This window comes from Pararge aegeria, chromosome 23 (assembly GCF_905163445.1).
Source record: "Pararge aegeria chromosome 23, ilParAegt1.1, whole genome shotgun sequence".
Taxonomy (NCBI): Eukaryota; Metazoa; Arthropoda; class Insecta; order Lepidoptera; family Nymphalidae; genus Pararge; species Pararge aegeria.
In genome coordinates this window covers 3,808,108-3,828,990 of record NC_053202.1, presented here as the reverse complement: position 1 = coordinate 3,828,990, position 20,883 = coordinate 3,808,108, and the positions used below count along the sequence as shown (strand labels likewise).

Genomic DNA, 20,883 nt, shown 5'->3' with positions numbered 1-20,883 from the left:
CATAACTACTAAGTATATTTTATATATCTAAATAATAACAAAATTCTACGTACTAATACATTAAAAGTTGAATATACTATACATACAAAATACATAAAAATAATATAATAAATATTTATATAATATAAATTTTTTTTTACTAAATCTATAAACTATTCCTTTGTGTGCTCAAAGAAAACTCTCCAAAAATTTAAAATCAGCCGTTTGCGATGTTGGTTGTCTGTCGGTCAGTCAGAAAAAAGGCTTTGTAGTAACTGATATGAAAACATAATAAATAGGTTACGAGAAGTTTGAAATAAAAAATGGTGGTTTATAAATTATACCGATCAGTTGTTACATCCTTATAAGTAAACAACAACGTTTATTCCATAATTTAATTCACTGCCGCGTCGTAAATTAAGATACGAATTCATTTCGAGTAATAAATAGCGACAGTTATAGGAGGTTAAACTTAATTTAATTTTGTACCCCTATTCATATTTCCCTCTTGTATCATTCGCTGAGAACCGTGGCCCTTCAATTAAAATGCCAGCGACCTGTTTTAACGTTGTTGTTATGAAATACTGGTATCATCGGCATCATTAACCCGTTACTGTCCCACTACAGGTTAGGGGTCTTCTCTTAAAATGACAAGAGTTTAGGCCGTAGTAGCCACGCAGTTTAAGTGCGGATCGGTGGACTTCGCATGTCTCTGAAAGTTATGGACAACTCTCAGTCACGCAGGTTTCCTTACGATGTTCTGTATCACCGTTAAAGCAAGCAATTCTTAAAACGCACATTACTAAGAAAAGTTAGAAGTGCGTGCCGGGTTTTAAACTCGGCCGCACACGATAAATAAAATAAATAAATAATTATACTGCGACAAAGCACACATCGCCATCTAGCCCCAAAGTAAGCGCAGCGTGTTATGGGTTCTAAGATTGTTGAATATTTTAATGAATAATATACATAAATACTTATAATATACAGATACCCACACCTAGACACTTAAAAACATTCATGTTCACCACACAAACATTTTCCACTGGTGGGAATCAAACCCACGGCCTTGGACTCGTAAGGCAGGGTCGCTGCCCACTGCGCCACTAGGCCATCAACTATGCTATCACAACTAGTATTTAGATACTGGTAAACATTTTAGTTATAGATATGTTGGTCGGGCATTCCCATTTAATATACAGCTCGCTATTCTAAATGTTATTTTTATTTGTCTGTAAGAAAAGCATTTCGGCAGCATAAGACTGAATGTTATGGCGAATTTTATTAGTGGAAGCCATCTGTTTGTACTGAACTTAACGTAAATTCAGTAATTTCTGCGAAACTAATTTAGTATTGAATCTGGCGAATACCTCGATCAATTCTACCGTATTACTTGTGTTCAAAATCATTTTTGACGAACTCCCTGGCGCAGTGGTGAGCGATTTAAGCTGTAGGTACTGGGTTCGATTCCCGGCAGAGGGAAATCCTGATTTTATTTATTCTGAATTTACTTCCCGGTGTGCTCCGGTGGGAGTTTTGGCAATGGCTATTTGAAACCCTACCGACGATCACTTTTCGCCAAGTTATTTAGCGTTCTTGTACGATGTCACGTAGAAACCGATTAGGGTTAAGGATTCAACATAAACTACATTACCCCTAACAGGTTAGCCCGCTAATGTCTGAGAGTGCATCATCACTAATCAGCAGGTGAAATAGCAGTCAAGGGCTAACTTAGATAGTGGATATTATAAATTTACAGTTCTGACAGTTCTAACAGTAGTGGAAATGAAGAAAATTTTTTAATTCAAAAGACGAGTAATCTATAAGAGACACTCGAAAGATGATATTAAAAGTATAATATGCTAATTAAATAGTAAATACAACTAACAAAGTTTTAATTGATAAAATTTAACTAAATCAAAATCAGATTGGATTTAATGTAAGATGTGTCGGATATGGTTGCATGAAACATGTACAACATTCAAATATTGTTGCTTCTGGTAAAAATCAAAAGAAACATGTAAAAAATGCCTCGCTTGCTACACAGTATGCTGAGATAATGGGTGAAACAGATTTATAAAAGCCAAGAACCTGAAAAAAGTAATAAAATAAAGTAATAAATAATATAAAAAACCCTTACCAAATTATTCTGTCTTTGCGACAAAAAGTCCAAATATCGACAGCTGAATCTTGTCAAATTCCACTCCCACGTGTCCGGGTCTTGAGGGCATTCGTTTTTGTTGTACTGGCATAGCACGTCTGTGTTGTTGGCACCAGCTTCGTAGTTGACCACTGCTATTGGCAGGCCAACCGGGTAGTGGCCAATGGCAAGGCAGAACAGGAACATTTGTGATATCGGCAGGCCAATGATGAACGCCAGTAAACTATGAAAGAAAGAGCGTTTGAGTTTATTTATTTAAATAAAGCCTACCTAATAATTGAAGCAGATATCCTGCGAAGTATTTGTAGGCGATGGTTTCCACTTACCACGTGTGCTATCTGCTTAGGCCATAAATTAATACCTAAAAAAACAAACAAGATGGCCCTTTTTTATAGGGTTATGCAAAAGCTTTTTTGCTACCTCCGACTCTTGAGCAGGACGAAGGTTATGTGGGTCTACCCAAATTGAACAATGTCCCTCTTGTTGGCATTTTTAGACACCCGGACTTCTACCAACCGATTGCTGGAGCCCCCACGCTAACGATGAGGGGACCAGGACAGCTCTTGAAACCCCCCCCTCGGACCGTAGAGAGGCTAAACAAGATGGCCCTGATGGATAGTGGAAAACCTTCGGCTTTAAACAGAGAAACACTTCGCACGGCATGCCAGGAACACGTCCTGCAACGAGCCGACCTGTCACGTCACGGACGAGCTCTGTCACAAAAAACTCCACTACTACCTTCTATAAATATATATACAAAACATATCGTCATCATCCTTGACGGCCGATCAGCGGGCAGCGACCCCGCTTTCTGAGTCCGAGGCCGTGGGTTCGATTCCCACAACTGGAAAACGTTTGTGTGATGCACATTAATGTTTTTCAGTGTCTGGGTGTTTATATGTATATTATAAGTATTTATGTATATTACTCGTAAAAATATTCATCAGTTATCTTAGTACCCATAACACAAGCAACGCTTACTTTGGGACTAGATGGCGGTGAGTGTATTGTCGAAAAAAAATAAAAAAAATTACTTTAGTGACTTTAGTAATATTTAGTTCGTGTCTGATGAGCTTGGTGGAGTTTTATTTCTTTATCATCATCTCAACCGCACTACAGATTCTAAACCAGATTTACCCAAAATTCCTGAACAGACTCCAAAAGTTCTTCCAAACTAGCGCCTGCATGTGATGCATCTTCATAGGCTGTATCCTCTCAAGTATACCCCTCGGATGTTTCTCTTCTGGGGGTAGAGCTTCTACCACAGTCGGTTCAGCGACTACACCCCTCCCTTTACTGGACATGGAGACGTTGTCTCCAAACTCTCCCGAGATCTCTCCCACTTCAGGATCTTCGGTATCGACTGTAGGGTCCTGTAGAGAAATAAATTGCACATTATTTTTAGTCATTGCAAATTTTACTGAATTTAAAATGATAAGAATTCGAAATCAAGGCCTTCTTTATAAAAGCACTCTTATAACGTTTTTTTTTTATTCCACTACAAGTGATGATGCAGCCTAAGATGTTAGCAGGATAACCTGTTAGGGGTATGTCAGCTATATTAAACCAATACCCCAAATCGGTCTCGGCGCGGCACGCCTTTGTCGGTAGGGTAGTAGCTAGCCACGCCCGGATTTCACACCAGAGCAGACAACTAAAAATTAGAAATTATAAATACACAAATCTTCTCTACCGGTAATCGAACCAAGGACATCCTTGTTAAAACAATAACGCTGATCGCTGCGCCAAAACATAGTCAAAAAGTCAAACCAATTTTGTCTGATTGTACCTTTGGTTTGGAATGCAGATCTGATCAAATTCAGAATAATTTATAAAGACATTAAATGATTCATAGTGTGAAAAATTTACCCCCCCCCCTGTCCGCCCCCAACGAGGTGGACAGATGACATCAGGCGAGTCGCTGGGAGCCGCTGGAGGCAAGCGGCCCAGGACCGTGTATTGTGGAACTCCCTACAAAAGACCTATGTCCAGCAGTGGACGTCGATTGATTGACATGATGATGATGATGACTGTGATAAATAACAAATACCATCCAACCGACAAAGATGTCAGATTACAGTTTTTCTATACTCAAAAAGTACACTAGGATGAAAGTGTGTGAATTAAAAGGGCGCGAGACGTTTGTAAAAGGCCCGTACAAGGTTTTAGCCAGAATAGCCACTGTACACTAGAATGAAGGTAATTAAATACAAAATAATTTTGGAAAAAATCTATGATGTATATCTTGGAAATAGGCATATTATGATACTTTTTAAATATTGGACTTAAAAATTATTCAATGTAAAGTCATCATCCTGAGGATGCTCCGGTTTCGGAGCGAAACGTAGAGGGTACATTGCCGTAGATCTGTTTTGTATAAGGATTGAAGAAATTATAAATTCCACCATACAGATCCTCCTGCTTTACGCGGAGTATAGCAAATTAAGCTTGATTTTCATGGTATAACTTCCTTATTAAATGGACAAGCCCGCTACCGTGTAAGATTGCAATTTGCAATCAGGGGCTACCTTATAGTGGCATAAAAAACCACTGGTCAGAATTTGCAAAGTAAATCTAGCTATCCGTGAAATTCTAAGTAAAATGAACGCATCCATAATTAAAATAGAATTATCATATTTCTGAAACAATGCTCTTAAGAATTTGAATAATCCTTATAAGACTTGTTTTAATTGTAAATCTCTTGCCATCGTAGAATTTGAATATTTATTGCTGTTGTAAACTTTGTTTAAATACACTTGTAAAATTTAAGGTAAGAAGAAATGCTAACCGTTATATTGAAATAATGGCTATTAAATTAATTAAATTTCTATATACCACTATCGTTCCAATTTTAGTTTATATATTGCCTAAGCGAGTAGACCAGTGGGTAGGACTTCGACTTAACTTTCGGGGGACAGGGTTCGAATCCCAGTATCTCTAACTTTAATAAGTTATGTGCGTTTTAAGCAATTTAGTACCTTTAAGTTTAAAATTTATTGTATTTTAATTAATTGAACTATATCTAATAATAAATATAAATATCAAAGTGAATAACAAATTGAGTCTTTAAGATAATTTTTATGGTAAAGAAAGACTAGGTATGACTAAGAATTACTGACATAAAGACCGGAAAAGTGATGATACAGTATCGAGGAGTTTGGAGAAAGCGTCGCGCCTTGAGGGCTACATTACTTCCGTACAATAAAACGTCATAAAGTATTTGCCTACAATACTTCCGCAATGTCAAGCACCTTTCTCTCAAGGTCAATTAAGTCAAGTTAAGGTGTATTATTGTATAGAAGCTGTCCACGCGGACGCATCGCTCACTCAAGTAGGAGAGAGACAGATGCCAAACACGGAGTCCGACTGTGCCTCTTTGTCGCTCGTTCCGCGCTCTCGCTTGCACTACAAGCCTTGAATGGAACGCCTCAGAGCGAGGTAACGCCGCATACCGTTACCTCGCTCTGAGGCGTTTTTTCGTGCGTGCAGCCGGCTCCATCGAATTATAAGACGTTGTCACGTCAAAAATATACACTAGCAACCACGCCCTTCAGACTGTAACACAGCCTTGCTATGCTGCTTAGCGGCAGAAATAAGCATTTACACTTACAGGTATAGCTGGGATCTCAACTCGTTCTACCACATCTGCGAGAATGCTCGAACGTCGTCTCTTGCCCCTGTTCTGCAGAACTGATAACTTGAGGAACACGTCTTCCAGGCTCTCCCCATTGTACCGCCTTATTAGTTCCATCGGGGACTCTTCAGCTAGGAATCTGCCTCCACGCATAAGACCGATCTGAAAACGATATGAATGGATTACGAACACATTAACCCATCGAGGACTTTTCAGCTAGAAATAATGAACACTCCGATTTCCTTACGATAAATGTATGTACAGGTATAGGAAAAGTGGTAATAGACAAAGTGTTGTAGTGTGTTGTAATGGTGTAGTGGAAAAGTGGGAATAGTATATATTGGCAACATTTTTATTATTATTTTATATATAATTTAAGTATTTGTTTTTTTTTTTATTTATTCTAAAATGAATATTTTTCGTGGCGCTAGATTCGTCAAGTTAATGTTACAGCCTGATGGATCTTACAGCTTATACTCTCATGTCTCTCTTAATTGTTTTTTCTCCTTCTAACTGACAATCTAGTTTTTTATTTTTTATTTTTATTCGCAAGTTGTGGCAATCTCTCAGTAAGTCTACGATATTACATTTATATGTTTTTTTCATTTTTTGTTTAGTGTTTTAAGAGTTTTTGTAACCTGTTGATTGTCCATTAAATAAATAAATAAATAAATAGACATCATCAAAAGCCTATTAGAGGACTTTGGTCCACTTCTGAATTGAATGAACTGAAGGCCTCCTCTGATAGGAGGGTTCGTTCTACCACAGAACAGCGAGACACCGTGAGCGGTGGCATCCTTATGTGGTTGATATTCCATCAACACGCACGAAACGTTTCTTATCCGCGTTTCTGATACGTACCGCTAAGATGTGGAACGCCCACAACTGTGTTTCTGCCACTTTTAATTTGAGTACCTTCAAGGCTAGAGTGAATAGACTTTTTCTAGGCAAGCGTGCTCCTACCTAGACCTCATCTTTTCTTTCTAACGGGAATGATTGTCGTCAAGCGTTGGACTATCGTTTAAAAAAAAAAAGGGTTAAGCCATAATAAATGATCGCATTTATATAGCGATCACCGCTCCAGGGCCCGGGTCTCAGAATGAGAAGAGCTTAGGCAGTAGCTGGGCCACGCTGGCCCAGTGCGGATTAGTGGACTACCCACGTCGTTGAGAATATTTATTTATTTATTCAATTACAAGTCCATTACAATGTCATATAGATTAAATAATCATTATATTTTTCAAAAAGAATGTCATTCTAATGTTTACATTTGAAATGGAACCCTGTGTGGGCGCTGTAACCAGATTGAGAGGCGGACTTATTATTGTCAATATTAAATATTCTCATTTAGGAAGTCGTTTATTTTATAATAAGCTTTCTCCAGCAAGTAATGTTTTAAGGATTTTGTAAATAAGTTTATACTTTCTTTTTCAAAATCCTTAAAACATTATTTGCTGGAGAAAGCTTATTATAAAATAAACGACTTCCTAAATGAGAATATATATTCTGGAGAACTCTCAGGCATACAGGTTTCCTCACAATGTTTTCCTTCACCGTTAAAACAAATGATATTTAAATTGTTTCAATTAAAAAAGCACGTAAATCCGAAAAGTCAGTGGAGCGTACCGGGGCTCGAACTTGGTCGCCACGAATGGAAAACCGAAGCCTTACCCACTAGGCTAAATAACCTCTTTCTGTATTCATATAGCGATAAGGCCGCCTAATTGGACCTTCTACCTTAATGCTCTATTGTATTTGTGTTTCAGTCATTCATTTATTCAGCACGCTGGGCAGATAGGTTGTTGATGGCAGTAGAAGGAGAAGAAGAAACTCTTTGTTGCACGTAAAACATACAGGAAAGAAATAGTAAGGAGTATGCAGTAAACAATATAAACATGCAAAGGTGGCCTTATCGCTGCAAACAATCTGTACCATGCAACCAAGTATATGGTAGTAGTATCATAGAGAACGCTTTTGCCCGTTCTCCGTTATATTCCGTTGTTTGACGAACTCCTTGGCGCAGCGGTGAGCGCTGTAATTTTAAGTTAGAGGTCTCGAACTTCCTCTGGTTTGGGCTCGTGGGAGGCTACCGACAAAGACGTGCCGCCAAGTTAAATTTAACAAACCTTGTAAGAATTACCCCCTTTTTTGGGGTAGTCACGTATTACTTACAATATTGGCTTGTTTAGTTTCATCGATGTAGTGCGTGGTGATGATGACAGTCGTTCTACCACCCTTGGTGATTTCCACTAAATGGTCCCATATGCTGAAATAAATAAAAAAGATAGATTACATGCAGGGTTAAATACCCTGTTCTCCAAAAGATCAAACAGTACACTTATAAGAAAGACTTAAAGCTCTTAAAAATATTATACTAATTTTAATATATACTACTATATACAAATTTTATTTAGACAGCCGGTTGGCGCCGTGGGCAGCGACCCTACTTTCTGAGTCCAAGGCCGTGGGTTCGATTCCCACAACTGGAAAGTGGTTGTATGATGAAAATGGATGTTTTTCAGTGCCTGGATGTTTATCTGTATATTATAAGTATTTATGTGTATTATATTCATATAAATATTTATCAGCTATCTTAGTACTTATAACACAAGCTTCGCTTACTTTGGGGCTAGATGGCGATGTGTGTATTGTCTTGGTATATTTATTTATTTGTTATTTATTTATATGGCATGTATTTCCGAATGAAGCGGTGATAGCCAAGTGGGTACGGCATCGGATTTGGTTTCCTGGAGATCGAGTTCGAGCCCCGGCACGTTACCTTATTAAAACTCCACCAGTTGAGGATGGCCTCAAGAAGAATTTTCTATTTATTTGTTATAGTATCTCTTCTATTTATCTTATACTAGCGTACCCAGCCCGCTTCGCCGGGCTAGATTTCGCTTTATTTTATTTAAACAATAAACTTACCTCATTGAATTTTTAATTTAAGTCTCATAATATATTAAATCATTAATTTCTCTCCGTATTCATTCTCTTCTATTCTCTTCTCGAGCGGGTGAAGATCACTATCTACACCCATGTACACCCAACAATAGGATATCATCATAGTAAATAGAAGCTGTATTTGACAGTTTGACAGTTCAAAAATAGGAGTGCTCCGATCGTCACCAAACTTTACAGGATTACTCGTCAGGTCAATCCGGAGATCCCCTGAAAGTTTCATTGGAATCGGTCCAGCCGTTTCGGAGCCTATACGAACATACCCACACACTTGCTCTTTTATATATATAGATAGAAGATTTCGTGAATGCAATAAAAACACTTCAATTCAAACATCACTAAAAATATGCACTCGCAATAAAGCCAGGGAGGTCAAAGACTTCCTTTTTTAAAGTCTGTATAAAAACTAAGCACCAAGGCGGATGAAGTCACGGCAAAAAGGCACAATAATAGATGGCAAAGGTGTTAGGTTCAACACCTTGACCTCTTTGTATGAATAAGTAGTTAAAAGTCAAAAGTAATGGTTACATAAAAATAATACCTGACTTCCATTTCCTGGCTAAAATCATTTGACAGATCAACTGCTATTTACAATTTGTTTTTGTGTTGCGTTAGTTATAATTGAATTTTTAACTAACTGGTTATGTAGTTAGCGTGATGGATTAATAGACCAAGAGGGATTAGGTTCGATTTCCGGGTCGGGCTACATGTAAGAAAGGTATTGGATTTTTATAAATTTAAAATGAATAAATAAATAAATATACTACGACAATACACATATCGCCACCTAGCCCCAAAGTAAGCGTAGTTTGTGTTAGACGACTGATGAATATTTTTATGAATAATATACATAAATACTTTAGAATATATATATAAACACCCAGACACTGAAAAACAATTGTGCTCATCACACAAACATTATCCAGTTGTGGGAATCGAACCCACAGCCTTGGACTCAGAAAGCAGGGTCGCTGCAAACTGCGCCAATCGGCCGTCAATGTGTAAGGTTGTAAGTATGGGTAAGGTTCCAGAGATACTCATAACAATTAAAAGAAGGAAACTAGAAAATTTTGGTTATATGTACGGAACACTAAAAAGTATGAACTTCTTCAACTTATCATACAAGGTAAATAGGCAGGCAGAAGAAGGCCTGGCCGGAGAAGAATATCATGGCTCAAAAACCTACGACAATGGTTTGGAATGAGCACCAAATCCTTATTTACAGCAGCGGTGTCCAAATAGAGATAGCCCTAATGATTGCCGACCTTCGTAAAGAGACGGCACCGACGATTCTCGGAGCCGACAGGATTTGAATCTACAACTCTCTAGCTATCGCGGCCTGGGCGCTTTGACCACAAAACTACGGCTCTCCTACTTCTATATGGATTTTTCAATAACTTATTAATAAACGTGGTGTACCATTGGCATTTTTACGCAGTGTTTTGTCACACTTCGGCTGAGATCACCTCTCAAATAAAAGAGCGCCACAAAACACTGGGTAACTGGGTCTTCAACATTAAAAGTGTATTTTTTTATTCCACTACAAGTAGCCCTTGACTGCAAACTCACCTGTTGGTTAGTAATGATGCAGTCTAAGATGGAAGCGGGCTAAACAGTCCAGGCGTATCGCAGTCATACCCCTAATCGGTTACTACGCGACATCGCACAGGAACACTAAATCGCTTAGCGTTAGCGCTTGTCGTTATCTACGGCCAAAGCCTCTCATCAGACCAGACCAGACAAAAGTCAGAAAATATAATTCTCTAATTGCCCCTGCTTGGATTCGAACCCGGGACCGACTTAACAAATCCTCCTTAATTTCACAGCGCTAACCGTCGCAGCAGGGAGGACGTAAATCATAGAGGCCTAACCTTTTAGGGGTACAGCAGTTATATTAAAACCCTTAATTGATTTCTACATGACATCGTACCGTAAGCTAAATAGCTTGGTGTCAAGTCTTTCTCGGTAACAGGCTGTAACAAATTAAAAATTAATCCTAAATAAAAGAACCTCACCTTTGCCTCAAAACGGGGTCTACTCCCACAGTAGGTTCATCCAGGATGAGCAGTTCCGGGTCATGAAGAAGTGCTGCTGCCAGAGACACTCGACGCTGCTGCCCTCCGGAAAGCACTTTGACTTGTCTGCAACAGTAATGGTTAATGAGTTAATGTATACCTCGGATAGATCTGCCTTGCCTTTTGACATTCTGTTAAAGTCAAAGTCTATAAAATAAGTATTTATGTATATTAATCTTAAAAATTCCAAAGGTCCAAAGGGCATTAGAAAACGGGGTCAACCAAAGGTACGATGGGCAGATGAATTAGAGAGTGTGGCTGGCGAGAACTGGCTTGAAAGAGCTCTAAACAGAACTGAGTGGCAGAAAATAGAGGAGGCCTTTACCCACAAGGGGTCCTTGGTTTCATAACTCAATTTGTCAAGAAAAAAATTTTTTTTTATTTAACGTAACAAATTTGCAAATGCTTATTAGTTTCTTATCTATTTTTATATTTATTAAGTTTTTTTTTGTTTATATTCTCTATCAAGGAATAATAAAAGGCTTTTTTTTATTTTATTATCATTTATTTTTATTAATCTTAAAAATATTCATCACTTGTCGCAGTACACATAAGACAAGCTACGTTTACTTTGGGGCTTGATGGCGATGTGTTTATAGTCGCAATATCTTTATGTGTTTGTCTGCAAACGGAGAGTATCTTACGTAGGAACAAATAGTATAAGTAATACTAGTTGTTTCCACTTAAGATACGTAGATCCCTAGGATGTCATGCATACGTCAGTCACCTTTTTATGACAAGCACGGTTGGTCTGTGCACAAATATCAACTCAAAAGCCTTGGCGGAAACAATGTGCGCTAATTACCTTTTTTTTTAATACAACTACAGGTTAGCAAGAGACTGCAATCTCACCTGGTAGTAAGGTATGTAGTCTAAGATGCTAGCAGGTTGATGCTTTGGGCATAAGCTTAAAAAAACACATTTAGTAAGTCGATGATACTATACAATTGATGATCATTCTAACAACAAGGCTGCTCGGAATCCGGCCGGTACGCTCCCATCTCTAACAAGACAGAAAGTTCTAAAGATCGTACCCTGTAAAACGATGTTAGAAAGAGCAATCTGCTGAGTTTCTTGCCGCCTATTCTTGGTAGTATCCACCGGTGGTAGAGTCACTTCAAACAGACTGACTTGACGTATCAAAAGTGCTTATAAACTAAGCAGACTCGAAATAAATGAATTATGAATTCATCGAATTTTTTGCGAGATATTGCAGTTATATTAATCCCGGGTTAGAGTTATAACACCCGAAAGGCTGAATCACTTGTTGGCACCTCTTTGTCGGTAAGGTAGTCCTCCCACCAGAAAAATGTCCTTTCCTGGATAAGATCGCAAGAAAAACTCGATTTAACGACCACTGGAGTATGTCATGCCACACTAAAAGCATGTCAGACCTTCAAATGTTTCATAATAAAAATAGCTGAAAAAAAATTTATTTAGGCACCTTCTTTCCAGCACAGATTTAACAATTAATTAGTGTCATCTGCATATCGTCTGCGAAAGGTACAGAAGTCATTTGTGGGATTGAGTATACGCTTTTATAATATGATTCCTAAAGTTATTTTGGCCAATGCATAAGTTTAAAGAATTTGTTAAAACACATTTATTACAGCGAGGTTACTATACAATTGATGAATTTCTTAATGACAAGGTTGCTTGGAAGCATCCGGCTCCAGTTTCAGCTCTCACAAGATAGAAAAAAGAATGCTAAAATGTAAAATGTAGTGAGTTTCTTGCCGGCTTCTTCTCGGTAGAATCTGCCTTCCGAACCGGTGGTAGAGTCACTACAAACAGACAGACTTGACGTTTTAAAAGTGCTTATATTAGGCCTACTTGAAATAAATGAATTTTGAATTGGATAAAACAAAACATATTCGATACACACCTCGTAGGATTTGGTAACTGAAGCAACGTTACTAGGAAATCTATTCTTTCATCGACTTCCTTTGTTGTCATTCCAGCTATCCAGCCGAAGTAGATCATCGTCTCCCGAATCGAAAACTCCCCGAATAGCGCTGTCTCCTAAAAAACAATCGATAAAAACTTTAGTAACCACCAATTACGTAAAAAATGACGATAAACAGAAAGTGGATTTATACAATCGATTTACTACAAATAGGCATAGGAGCTCGACTTTCGACGACGAGTTCGAATCCCAGCACGCACCGCCAACGTTTCTAAGTTATGTGGGTTTTAAGCAATTTAAAAATCACTTGCTACAACGGTAAAGAAAACATCGTTAGTAAATCTAAAGAGTTTTCGATAATGTTCTCAAAATTTTGAGGAATCCACAAATTCAAGCTGGGCCAGCGTGGTAGAATTCGGCTTTGTCCCCTTCTCATTGTGGGAGTAGACCCGTTTGTAGTGGGTAGGTAATGATAATAAAAAAAGTCGACGAAGTTTGTTGTGGGCTCTTTACAGACCAGGGCTCGGTTGTAACCCTCGTAGCTTTAAATAAACATACTACGACAATACACACATCGCCACCTAGCCCCAAACTAAACGTAGCTTGTGTTATGGGTACAAAGATAGCTGTTGAATATTGTTATGAATATAATATATAAATACTTATAATAAACATATAAACACCCAGACACTGAAAAACATTCATGCTCATCACACAAACATTTTCCAGTTGTGGGAATCAAACCCACGGCCTTGGACTTAGAAAGCAGGGTCGCTGCAAACTGAGCCAATCGGCCGTCTTTAGGTTTAAGTTGGCACACTTAATTACCACAATTACCTCACAATTTATGTAAACATGTATGTATGAAAGCTCCATAAGTGCCTAAGAGATAGGCCTACATGAATAAATATTTGAATTTAATCATCACTATGGACAGACGGATTGGTGATCGCAATCTGCTTCTTCTCCGTTATACATATCCCTTCAGTCGCATCGTACGACACCCGCGGGGATAGTAACCGTATTTTAGCGAGTCATTTATGGGCAATGGCGTATGTTTGTATAACATTCCACCAGAAACTCAAAATTTACCAGAGGCGAGGTTCAAATCATATGTAAAGGAGGGTTTATGTAAAAAAGGTTACTAAACCGTAGAGGATGTGCAGTGGCGTGCACTGAGTTTCTGACCAGGGTAAGCAGTGCTTTTAAGCATGTATGGAGTGCACGCCACTGCCGTTGTGACAGGAACGCTTGGATGGTTATTATTTCTAAAACACATTTCTAAATTAAAGTACCTATATAGTTGGTATTTCTAAAAATGTTTTAATTGCTACATTTAAATTATAATTATTATTAGGTATTTGTGTATAATTTACTCGGTAATTTATTTTAATAATTATAAACTTTAGTGATGTATTATTTTTGTAACATCGTAAAGTTTTTTTTTTTTTAAACTTAACTTACAAATGGTTGAATTCACGTAATAATAAAAAAAATATATATGACAGATTTGTATGACATTCAAAAAGTCTACAGTTAGGTATCTACTTTGAAATAAAATATTTGATTTGATTTTAACTTTATAACCCTCATGAAAAAACAGAAAAATAAAAAATCTTTTTTTTCTTTTCAATTACCCTTAAATTCAGGACATATAAGAGAAATTTAAACATTAATTTAATACTCTATATCCGGCATGGGGCCACGAGCACATAAAAAATACATTAAGCCCCATATTTTTATCTGGGTTTAATGATAATAACCCAAGAGTCAACATTATTAGCGCTTGTACCGCACATTTGACGCCATTATTTTTTTTTGCTCATATAAAAGATCTTACGAGTAGATATGGCAGTTTTGTGACGTAAATTGAGTATGTAAAAAATGTACGTTGATTGGCATGCTTCTGATGATTATTTTGTTGCTAAGCGATATTATAATGTATGTTACAGTGGTTTTGTAAAGTGGGTAAATAATTAACTTTTTTATAGCTAAATATTCAATAAAAAATCTTGCACTGATGTGTCAGATATTCCTTCTTCTTCTTTTGCTTCAGATATTTCATTAAATTGATTAGCATTTTAATCAAAGTCAAAGTCAAAATATCTTTATTCAAGTAGGCCCATAGGTGGCACTTTTGATGCGCACATAACATGAGAATTACATGGTTTTAAGTTTACGAATAAAGTTATCGCCATCATCTCACTGATGATGGCGATAACTTTATTCGTAAACTTAAAACTAAAGCTACCGTCCTGGTCTAAGAAGAAGCCCACAACAATCTTAGCCGGGTGTTTTTTTTTTATCACCATCTCACATTGTCATTTAAAATTATTAGAAACTTGTGTGATTTATTGAATTGTTTTCAAGAAATAATCCATAATTTTAATATTATAAATGCGAAATTGTGTTTGTCGTTACTTTACGCCCTCACTAAGAAAAGAGTCAACTTGTTTTGTGGCCCAGACACTGTCAGTGACAGGCGCAGACAATTTTTTTCAAGTTAATTTAAGTTCAAGTGAATAATACACCTGACGTAGCTGGCCATTACCTCTATTAAAACAAAGCAAACAGTTTCTTTTTCTATTGTATATGTATCTCTGTAAATTTTCTCTTGGGTATACAATAAAAGTTTATACATTCATTCATTCATATACTCAAAGTTCGACCTCAACTCAACTTAGGCGAAGCAGTGGACCGTAAAATCGATGGTGATTATATGATTACCTACAATAAGTTATAATGGAAGCTACTCGTAAGTATTGGCAATAAAATATGTAAGTACACACATTATGCATTTTCTTCAAAGCATGGATTGTTAGGACAATGAGTAATAAGGGCCTCTGCACACATTCATTTTAGTTTACCTAGTTGTCATTGGAAACTGATGAAGTATCATTGTTTTTATTTATTCTTCACGTAACAAAATATAGTATTTTTCGTGCACTTACAAAAAAATTAAAGACATATTTCGATTGATTTTGATTTCAATATTTTCAATCTCGTTCCGAATAAATCGCCATTTTTGTTTACCCAAACTCACCCAAATACAGTAAAATTTTGTAACTTTTAAGAGTTTGTTTATTTACTATTTGTTTAATGTGTTAAGGTTAATACAAACTTTATTAATTCATTCATTTTATCAATTCATTTTAAAATCTCTGTAAAATGCGCCATTTTTTTTTTGGCGTGGTGGAAAATCTTTGTTGCTACCTCCGACCCTTGGGCAGGACGGAGGTTATGTGGGACTCCCTCTTTAAAGGGGTATACCCAAACTAAAACCCACCAAGTCATGTCCCTCTTGCTGGCTTTGTTAGACGCCCAGGGAACCCGGTGTATACCTCCAGGGTTTCTACGAACCACCCCAACCGATTGTTGGGGCTCCTGCGCTAACGAGGAGGGCTTCGGGACAGCTTGAACCCCCCCTCAGACCGTAGAGAGGCTAGTGTAGTGACGGGTAGCTAGCCCAATAGCTACCTTCCTAAGAGAAGCTGACGAGCAGCAAATTGCCGCTGTCTTCTTCCCACTCGTCGGTATAATGCGCCTGGAAAAAGTAGTTACAATAGTGACAGCTTTGATTCCTATCCTTATAACTTAAAACAAGAGACATTTAATCCTTATCCTTATAACTTTAAATAAGAGTTAAATAAGAGACATACTTTAAGTGTGCTTTGGACATACTTTAAGTGATTTTTGTATCAGCAGACACATGGTAAAATGTTCACATGGCACACCAAGATCCCGAAATAATTATTCAAATCATCAGTTAACTAAAGAGCTGCTAAATGCTGATTGGTGTACATCTTTGACACTAAATTATTAAATAAGTATAGCATAGTAGTGAATCAATCAGAAATATAACTTTCGTTAGGTAATATTATTAACAACACTTCCTATTTCTTTTTTGTAATTAGGAGGGGAAAATCCTTATGGACATCCCCACGGATAGTGTCGACTAAAAAGTTAAAACCCCTACTGCCTTCTACACGTAAGTGTACCTGCCTTTTAGCCAACCACTAACTTCGGTGTCTTTTTACCTTCCCTCTCTTTCGTCACTTTCTTTTACTTTTATTAAGTCTTCCGTGTATTTTCCCATTTACTACACTACAAACACTACCTTAAAATTTTAATTTTCATTTATTTACATATTATTTTGTGCCTACCACGGCAATATCCAAGATGCAAGGCCTAAACACGCCACTAGACTTCCACAACAAAACGCGATATATATATCGATAATTACATAAGCATAAATAATAAGAAAAATCTGACAAACTCAATCTCTTCCTTTTCAGCAATCGGTTAAACAATTTATTTAATTTAGATTAACGGCAATCAATACTTCAAGGTTAAGGTTATGTAATGAAATACGCTTCAGTGCATCGTATAATATTTCAAAATATCGATTACAAGCCTCTACATAATTATTGTCTATCGGTCTGTACCTTTATCTATGCCTCAATTGGTTAGTAAAAAAAAATCAGAAATTGTCTATTCCCAAATTGACCTGTATCCGGTACCATTCACTTATAAGACCACAGCACACAACATTGCACCTGAGAGTTCTTATATCGAAATACATTTTATAAGACGAGTAAGAAACAATGAACAATCAATGTCTTAATTATACACGTGACAGAACTAAGGAATAGTAACGCAGTGACACTCATAAACCGACACTTTACAAATGACGGAGCGTTAAAAAACACTGATTAGCTTATCCAACGTTATACCATAAGGCCCACAGAGTCAGACACGTTTTCCTACCTGTGGCATATATCCTATCCTGGGTCCTGGAACTCCGCTACCAGGTCCACCAGGCCTGCCACCAAGCACCCATATTTCACCAGAGTTCAGTCTACGCCTTCCAACTATGCAGGAAAGAAGTGTTGTTTTACCACATCCTGATGCTCCAAGAAGCCCGTATCTGTAAAGAAGTTTCACGTCATCATCATAGTCTCCTCTCAGAATGAGAAGGGTTTAGGTTCGATAAGTTGAGGCCTTCAGACTACTAGGCTATCACCGTTGTAAAGAAGTATACTTAAATCAAAAAACTATAATGGTTTTTCCTTTAACTTTTAAACGATTAAGACATAACTTTGATGAGTTCCTGTTTGCGATTGAACGAGGGTTTATGTCGAAATGATTTTACTTCTGCACACTTTAAAATATATTATTATAAAAATCCTTTTGACTCCCTACGAAAGAGAGGTGTTTTATAAGTTTAACGTGTCTGCTGTGTGGAATAGTAGCTCCAAAACGGTTTTCGTTTAGTTTTTTTTTGTGTCATAGACAATTTTATTCAGAGTGTTCTTAGCCATGTTTCATTAAACTATCAGCATCTGACTACCTTTCGGGTGTCATATCGATTCAAATTTTGGTATCGTGTTTCTCCAATTATTTTGGAAGTATATTTTAGAGTTTGTGTCGGGAGGTTTAAATTTTAGTTTTTTAATAGTTTTAAATAAAAATGGAATGGGCTTGACACGTTATAGAAGAGGAAGAAGGGACAAAAGGGGAAGGTTACAAGAAGAGCGTAAGACCAAGGTGTAGATGAAGAGACGATATTGTAGAGCATGCAGACCGTTTATGGCACAGAGGTATTTGCCTGAAATTTTAAAAGGGGTCTCACTAGGCTTATCATAATAATAAAGATTGTGTAACAAGTGCATAACACCAGTTATTATATCCAAAACAATTATTCACCCGAGACGAAGAAATAAATGAAAAAAAATACAGTCACAAAATATTACGCAGGTTATTCTCCAACGTGCCAGCGTATAATATTAACGATTACACTAATGATAAAAATGCTTCGGTATGAATTACTCTAACTTCATAGCTAAATATTAATTCGACTGTGAGATGGTGATAACAAAAAAAAACCAGCTAAGTTTTTGTGGTCTCTTCTTAGACCAGCGCGCGTTTGGCTTTAGTTTTAAGTTACCGTATATCCTTATCACGCTCACCCAATATTAATGGTGACATATTACATGTATGAGCGCTTCATAAGTGCCTAAATATGAGACAGATATTTAAGTCAAATCAATTATGATTTTGGTTTATGGCCAGATCTTTAACTCCTCTATTCATTTCGATTGCAAGGAAATAAAACTGATGAGTAAACTCTTTCATTGAAATTTTAAGCGAAATTCAAACTACTAGTATTTCTCTTGAAATGGAAAATTAATCCCTATAAATCGTAGTTGAACAATATGCTATCGAAAAATCTTTCTTGCATTTGATAACCCAACTCTTAAGGGAGGTTAATAACTTTTCTATATAGCCAGATGCCGTTTATTCTGAAGATGTATGTGCCAAGGGACAAAGGAATAACTCGACGACGTGAGGCGGCGGGTCGGGGTATATTGTGTCGAATATTTAATAAAAGTGTGTATTGGAATAAATACTAGACAGCCGGTTTGCGCAGTGTGCAGCGACCCTGTTTTCTGAGTCCAAAGCCGTGGGTTCGACTCCCAAAACTGGAAAAATGTTTGTTCGATGAGCATGAATGTTTATCAGTGTCTGGGTGTTTATCTGTATATTATAAGTATTTATGTGTATTATATTCGTAAAAATATTCATCAGTTATCTTAGTAACCATAACACAAGCTACGCTTACTTTGGGATTAGATGGCGATGCGTGTATTGTCGTAGTATATTTATTTAATTATAGCTGAACTGCGCAACTTCGTCTGCATCTAAATGGTTGTTATCGGTTTTAATATCTTAAACCTAATCGCAGCACCACCTAAGGGGTTCAGTTTTTTCAGTACAAAAAGTAGCCTATATGTTGACCCGGAATATCAACCACCACTATTCCAAATTTTATTTAAATCCGTTCAGTAGTTTTCACGTGATGGGCGGACAGACAGGCAGACAGACTGACAGACAGAGAGACAGACAAAAATTTAAAAAAAATATGTTTTGAACTCAGTATCGATTATATAGCATCTCCCGGTCAAAATTTTCAAAAACTTCCAGTTACAGTTTTATAAAAAGTATAGATAAATACTAATCAGAAGTACTTAATACGACTTATGTTTCACAGCCAGGCTAATTCTATGCGCAAAAAAAGGGCCAGCTTTTATGTCAACAGATGAGGCAATCATCCGCGATGTAATGTCTCGCAAGAATTTTGTTGGACTTAGACTCCGTGGCCCCAGGGTCTCCAAACGGACCCGAATGTATCCACGGCAAACGGACCCCAGGGTCTCATCGACAAACGGAACCGTACTGTTTCAAATAAATGAATGATTACTCACATGGCACCCTTAGGAACTGTCATATTTAATCCGTCCAAAATTACGTTAGGATTTTTGGTTGTCCCGTATTTCTTATGGGCCCTTCTGACACATACGGCTTGCTGCCTTCTAGAAGCTACTGTGGACTGTTGTGTCTTGAACATCCGGTTCCTTCTAGCAGCTAGCTCTTCTTCTATTGTACCTATTCGTAGTGTACTGTCGTCCGGGTCCCGGACGTCTTCCATCGATATGGTCGCACCTTCATTGTCGTACGCCGGCATTTTGTTTTACTGCAACAATAAGAAATTAACAAGTAAGTATCTTATATGTACTGCTTAATCTGGTAGAATTAGCTAAAACCTTTATAATAATTTATAGAGTTCTTCAAAGCTTATAGTAATTAAGTGGGTAAATAGAATTTAAAATTATAATATAAACTTTGGATTATTATACGCAACGTGTAACGGTATTACGAAATTCTGTTAAAATGTGTATAAGAAGTCATCACCCTGTAAAAATATTAAATCAAATGCAGCATATTTATTTTTCCAGGCAAACTAATTCAAAACATAAGTGTTTACTTATGACAACTCTATTAAAGATAAAAGACCGACACGTGCATAGTACATACGCTACATGAGACATACCAAATAAAGTGACAGGAGCCACTTGAATTTACTTTTGCATGTGAAGTTATAGGTCTGTAACTGATTTCTTTCAGTAAAAACTATGGCAATAGTTTACTTACTTAATAGATAATTTATGAAATAATAAATATAAATATATAAATAAATAATGCTCATAACATTGTGCCGGTGGGTATTTTGATATAAATACAGGTGCATTTTCGATAAAGTTCAGTCTTCTATGATTCTCAAACGATGCAAGCTTATCTCATCACTCATGGTGCCTTAGTACTTTTT

At 37.0% G+C, this 20,883-nt stretch overlaps 1 protein-coding gene across 1 annotated transcript in view; it reads right to left on the bottom strand.

Moving 5' to 3' along the window:
• LOC120634225 (ABC transporter G family member 20) overlaps positions 1-20,883 on the bottom strand; it is a 66,958-nt gene that overhangs the window by 20,077 nt on the left and 25,998 nt on the right. Inside the window, exons 2-9 of the mRNA XM_039904696.1 lie at positions 19,982-20,250; positions 17,484-17,643; positions 12,696-12,832; positions 10,751-10,876; positions 7,947-8,040; positions 5,751-5,936; positions 3,278-3,513; positions 2,120-2,363 (exon numbers count right to left, since the gene is read on the bottom strand). Of these exons, the coding sequence (XP_039760630.1) occupies positions 2,120-2,363; positions 3,278-3,513; positions 5,751-5,936; positions 7,947-8,040; positions 10,751-10,876; positions 12,696-12,832; positions 17,484-17,643; positions 19,982-20,241 (1,443 nt within the window). The 5' untranslated portion in view covers positions 20,242-20,250. The remainder of the gene's footprint in view (positions 1-2,119; positions 2,364-3,277; positions 3,514-5,750; positions 5,937-7,946; positions 8,041-10,750; positions 10,877-12,695; positions 12,833-17,483; positions 17,644-19,981; positions 20,251-20,883) is intronic.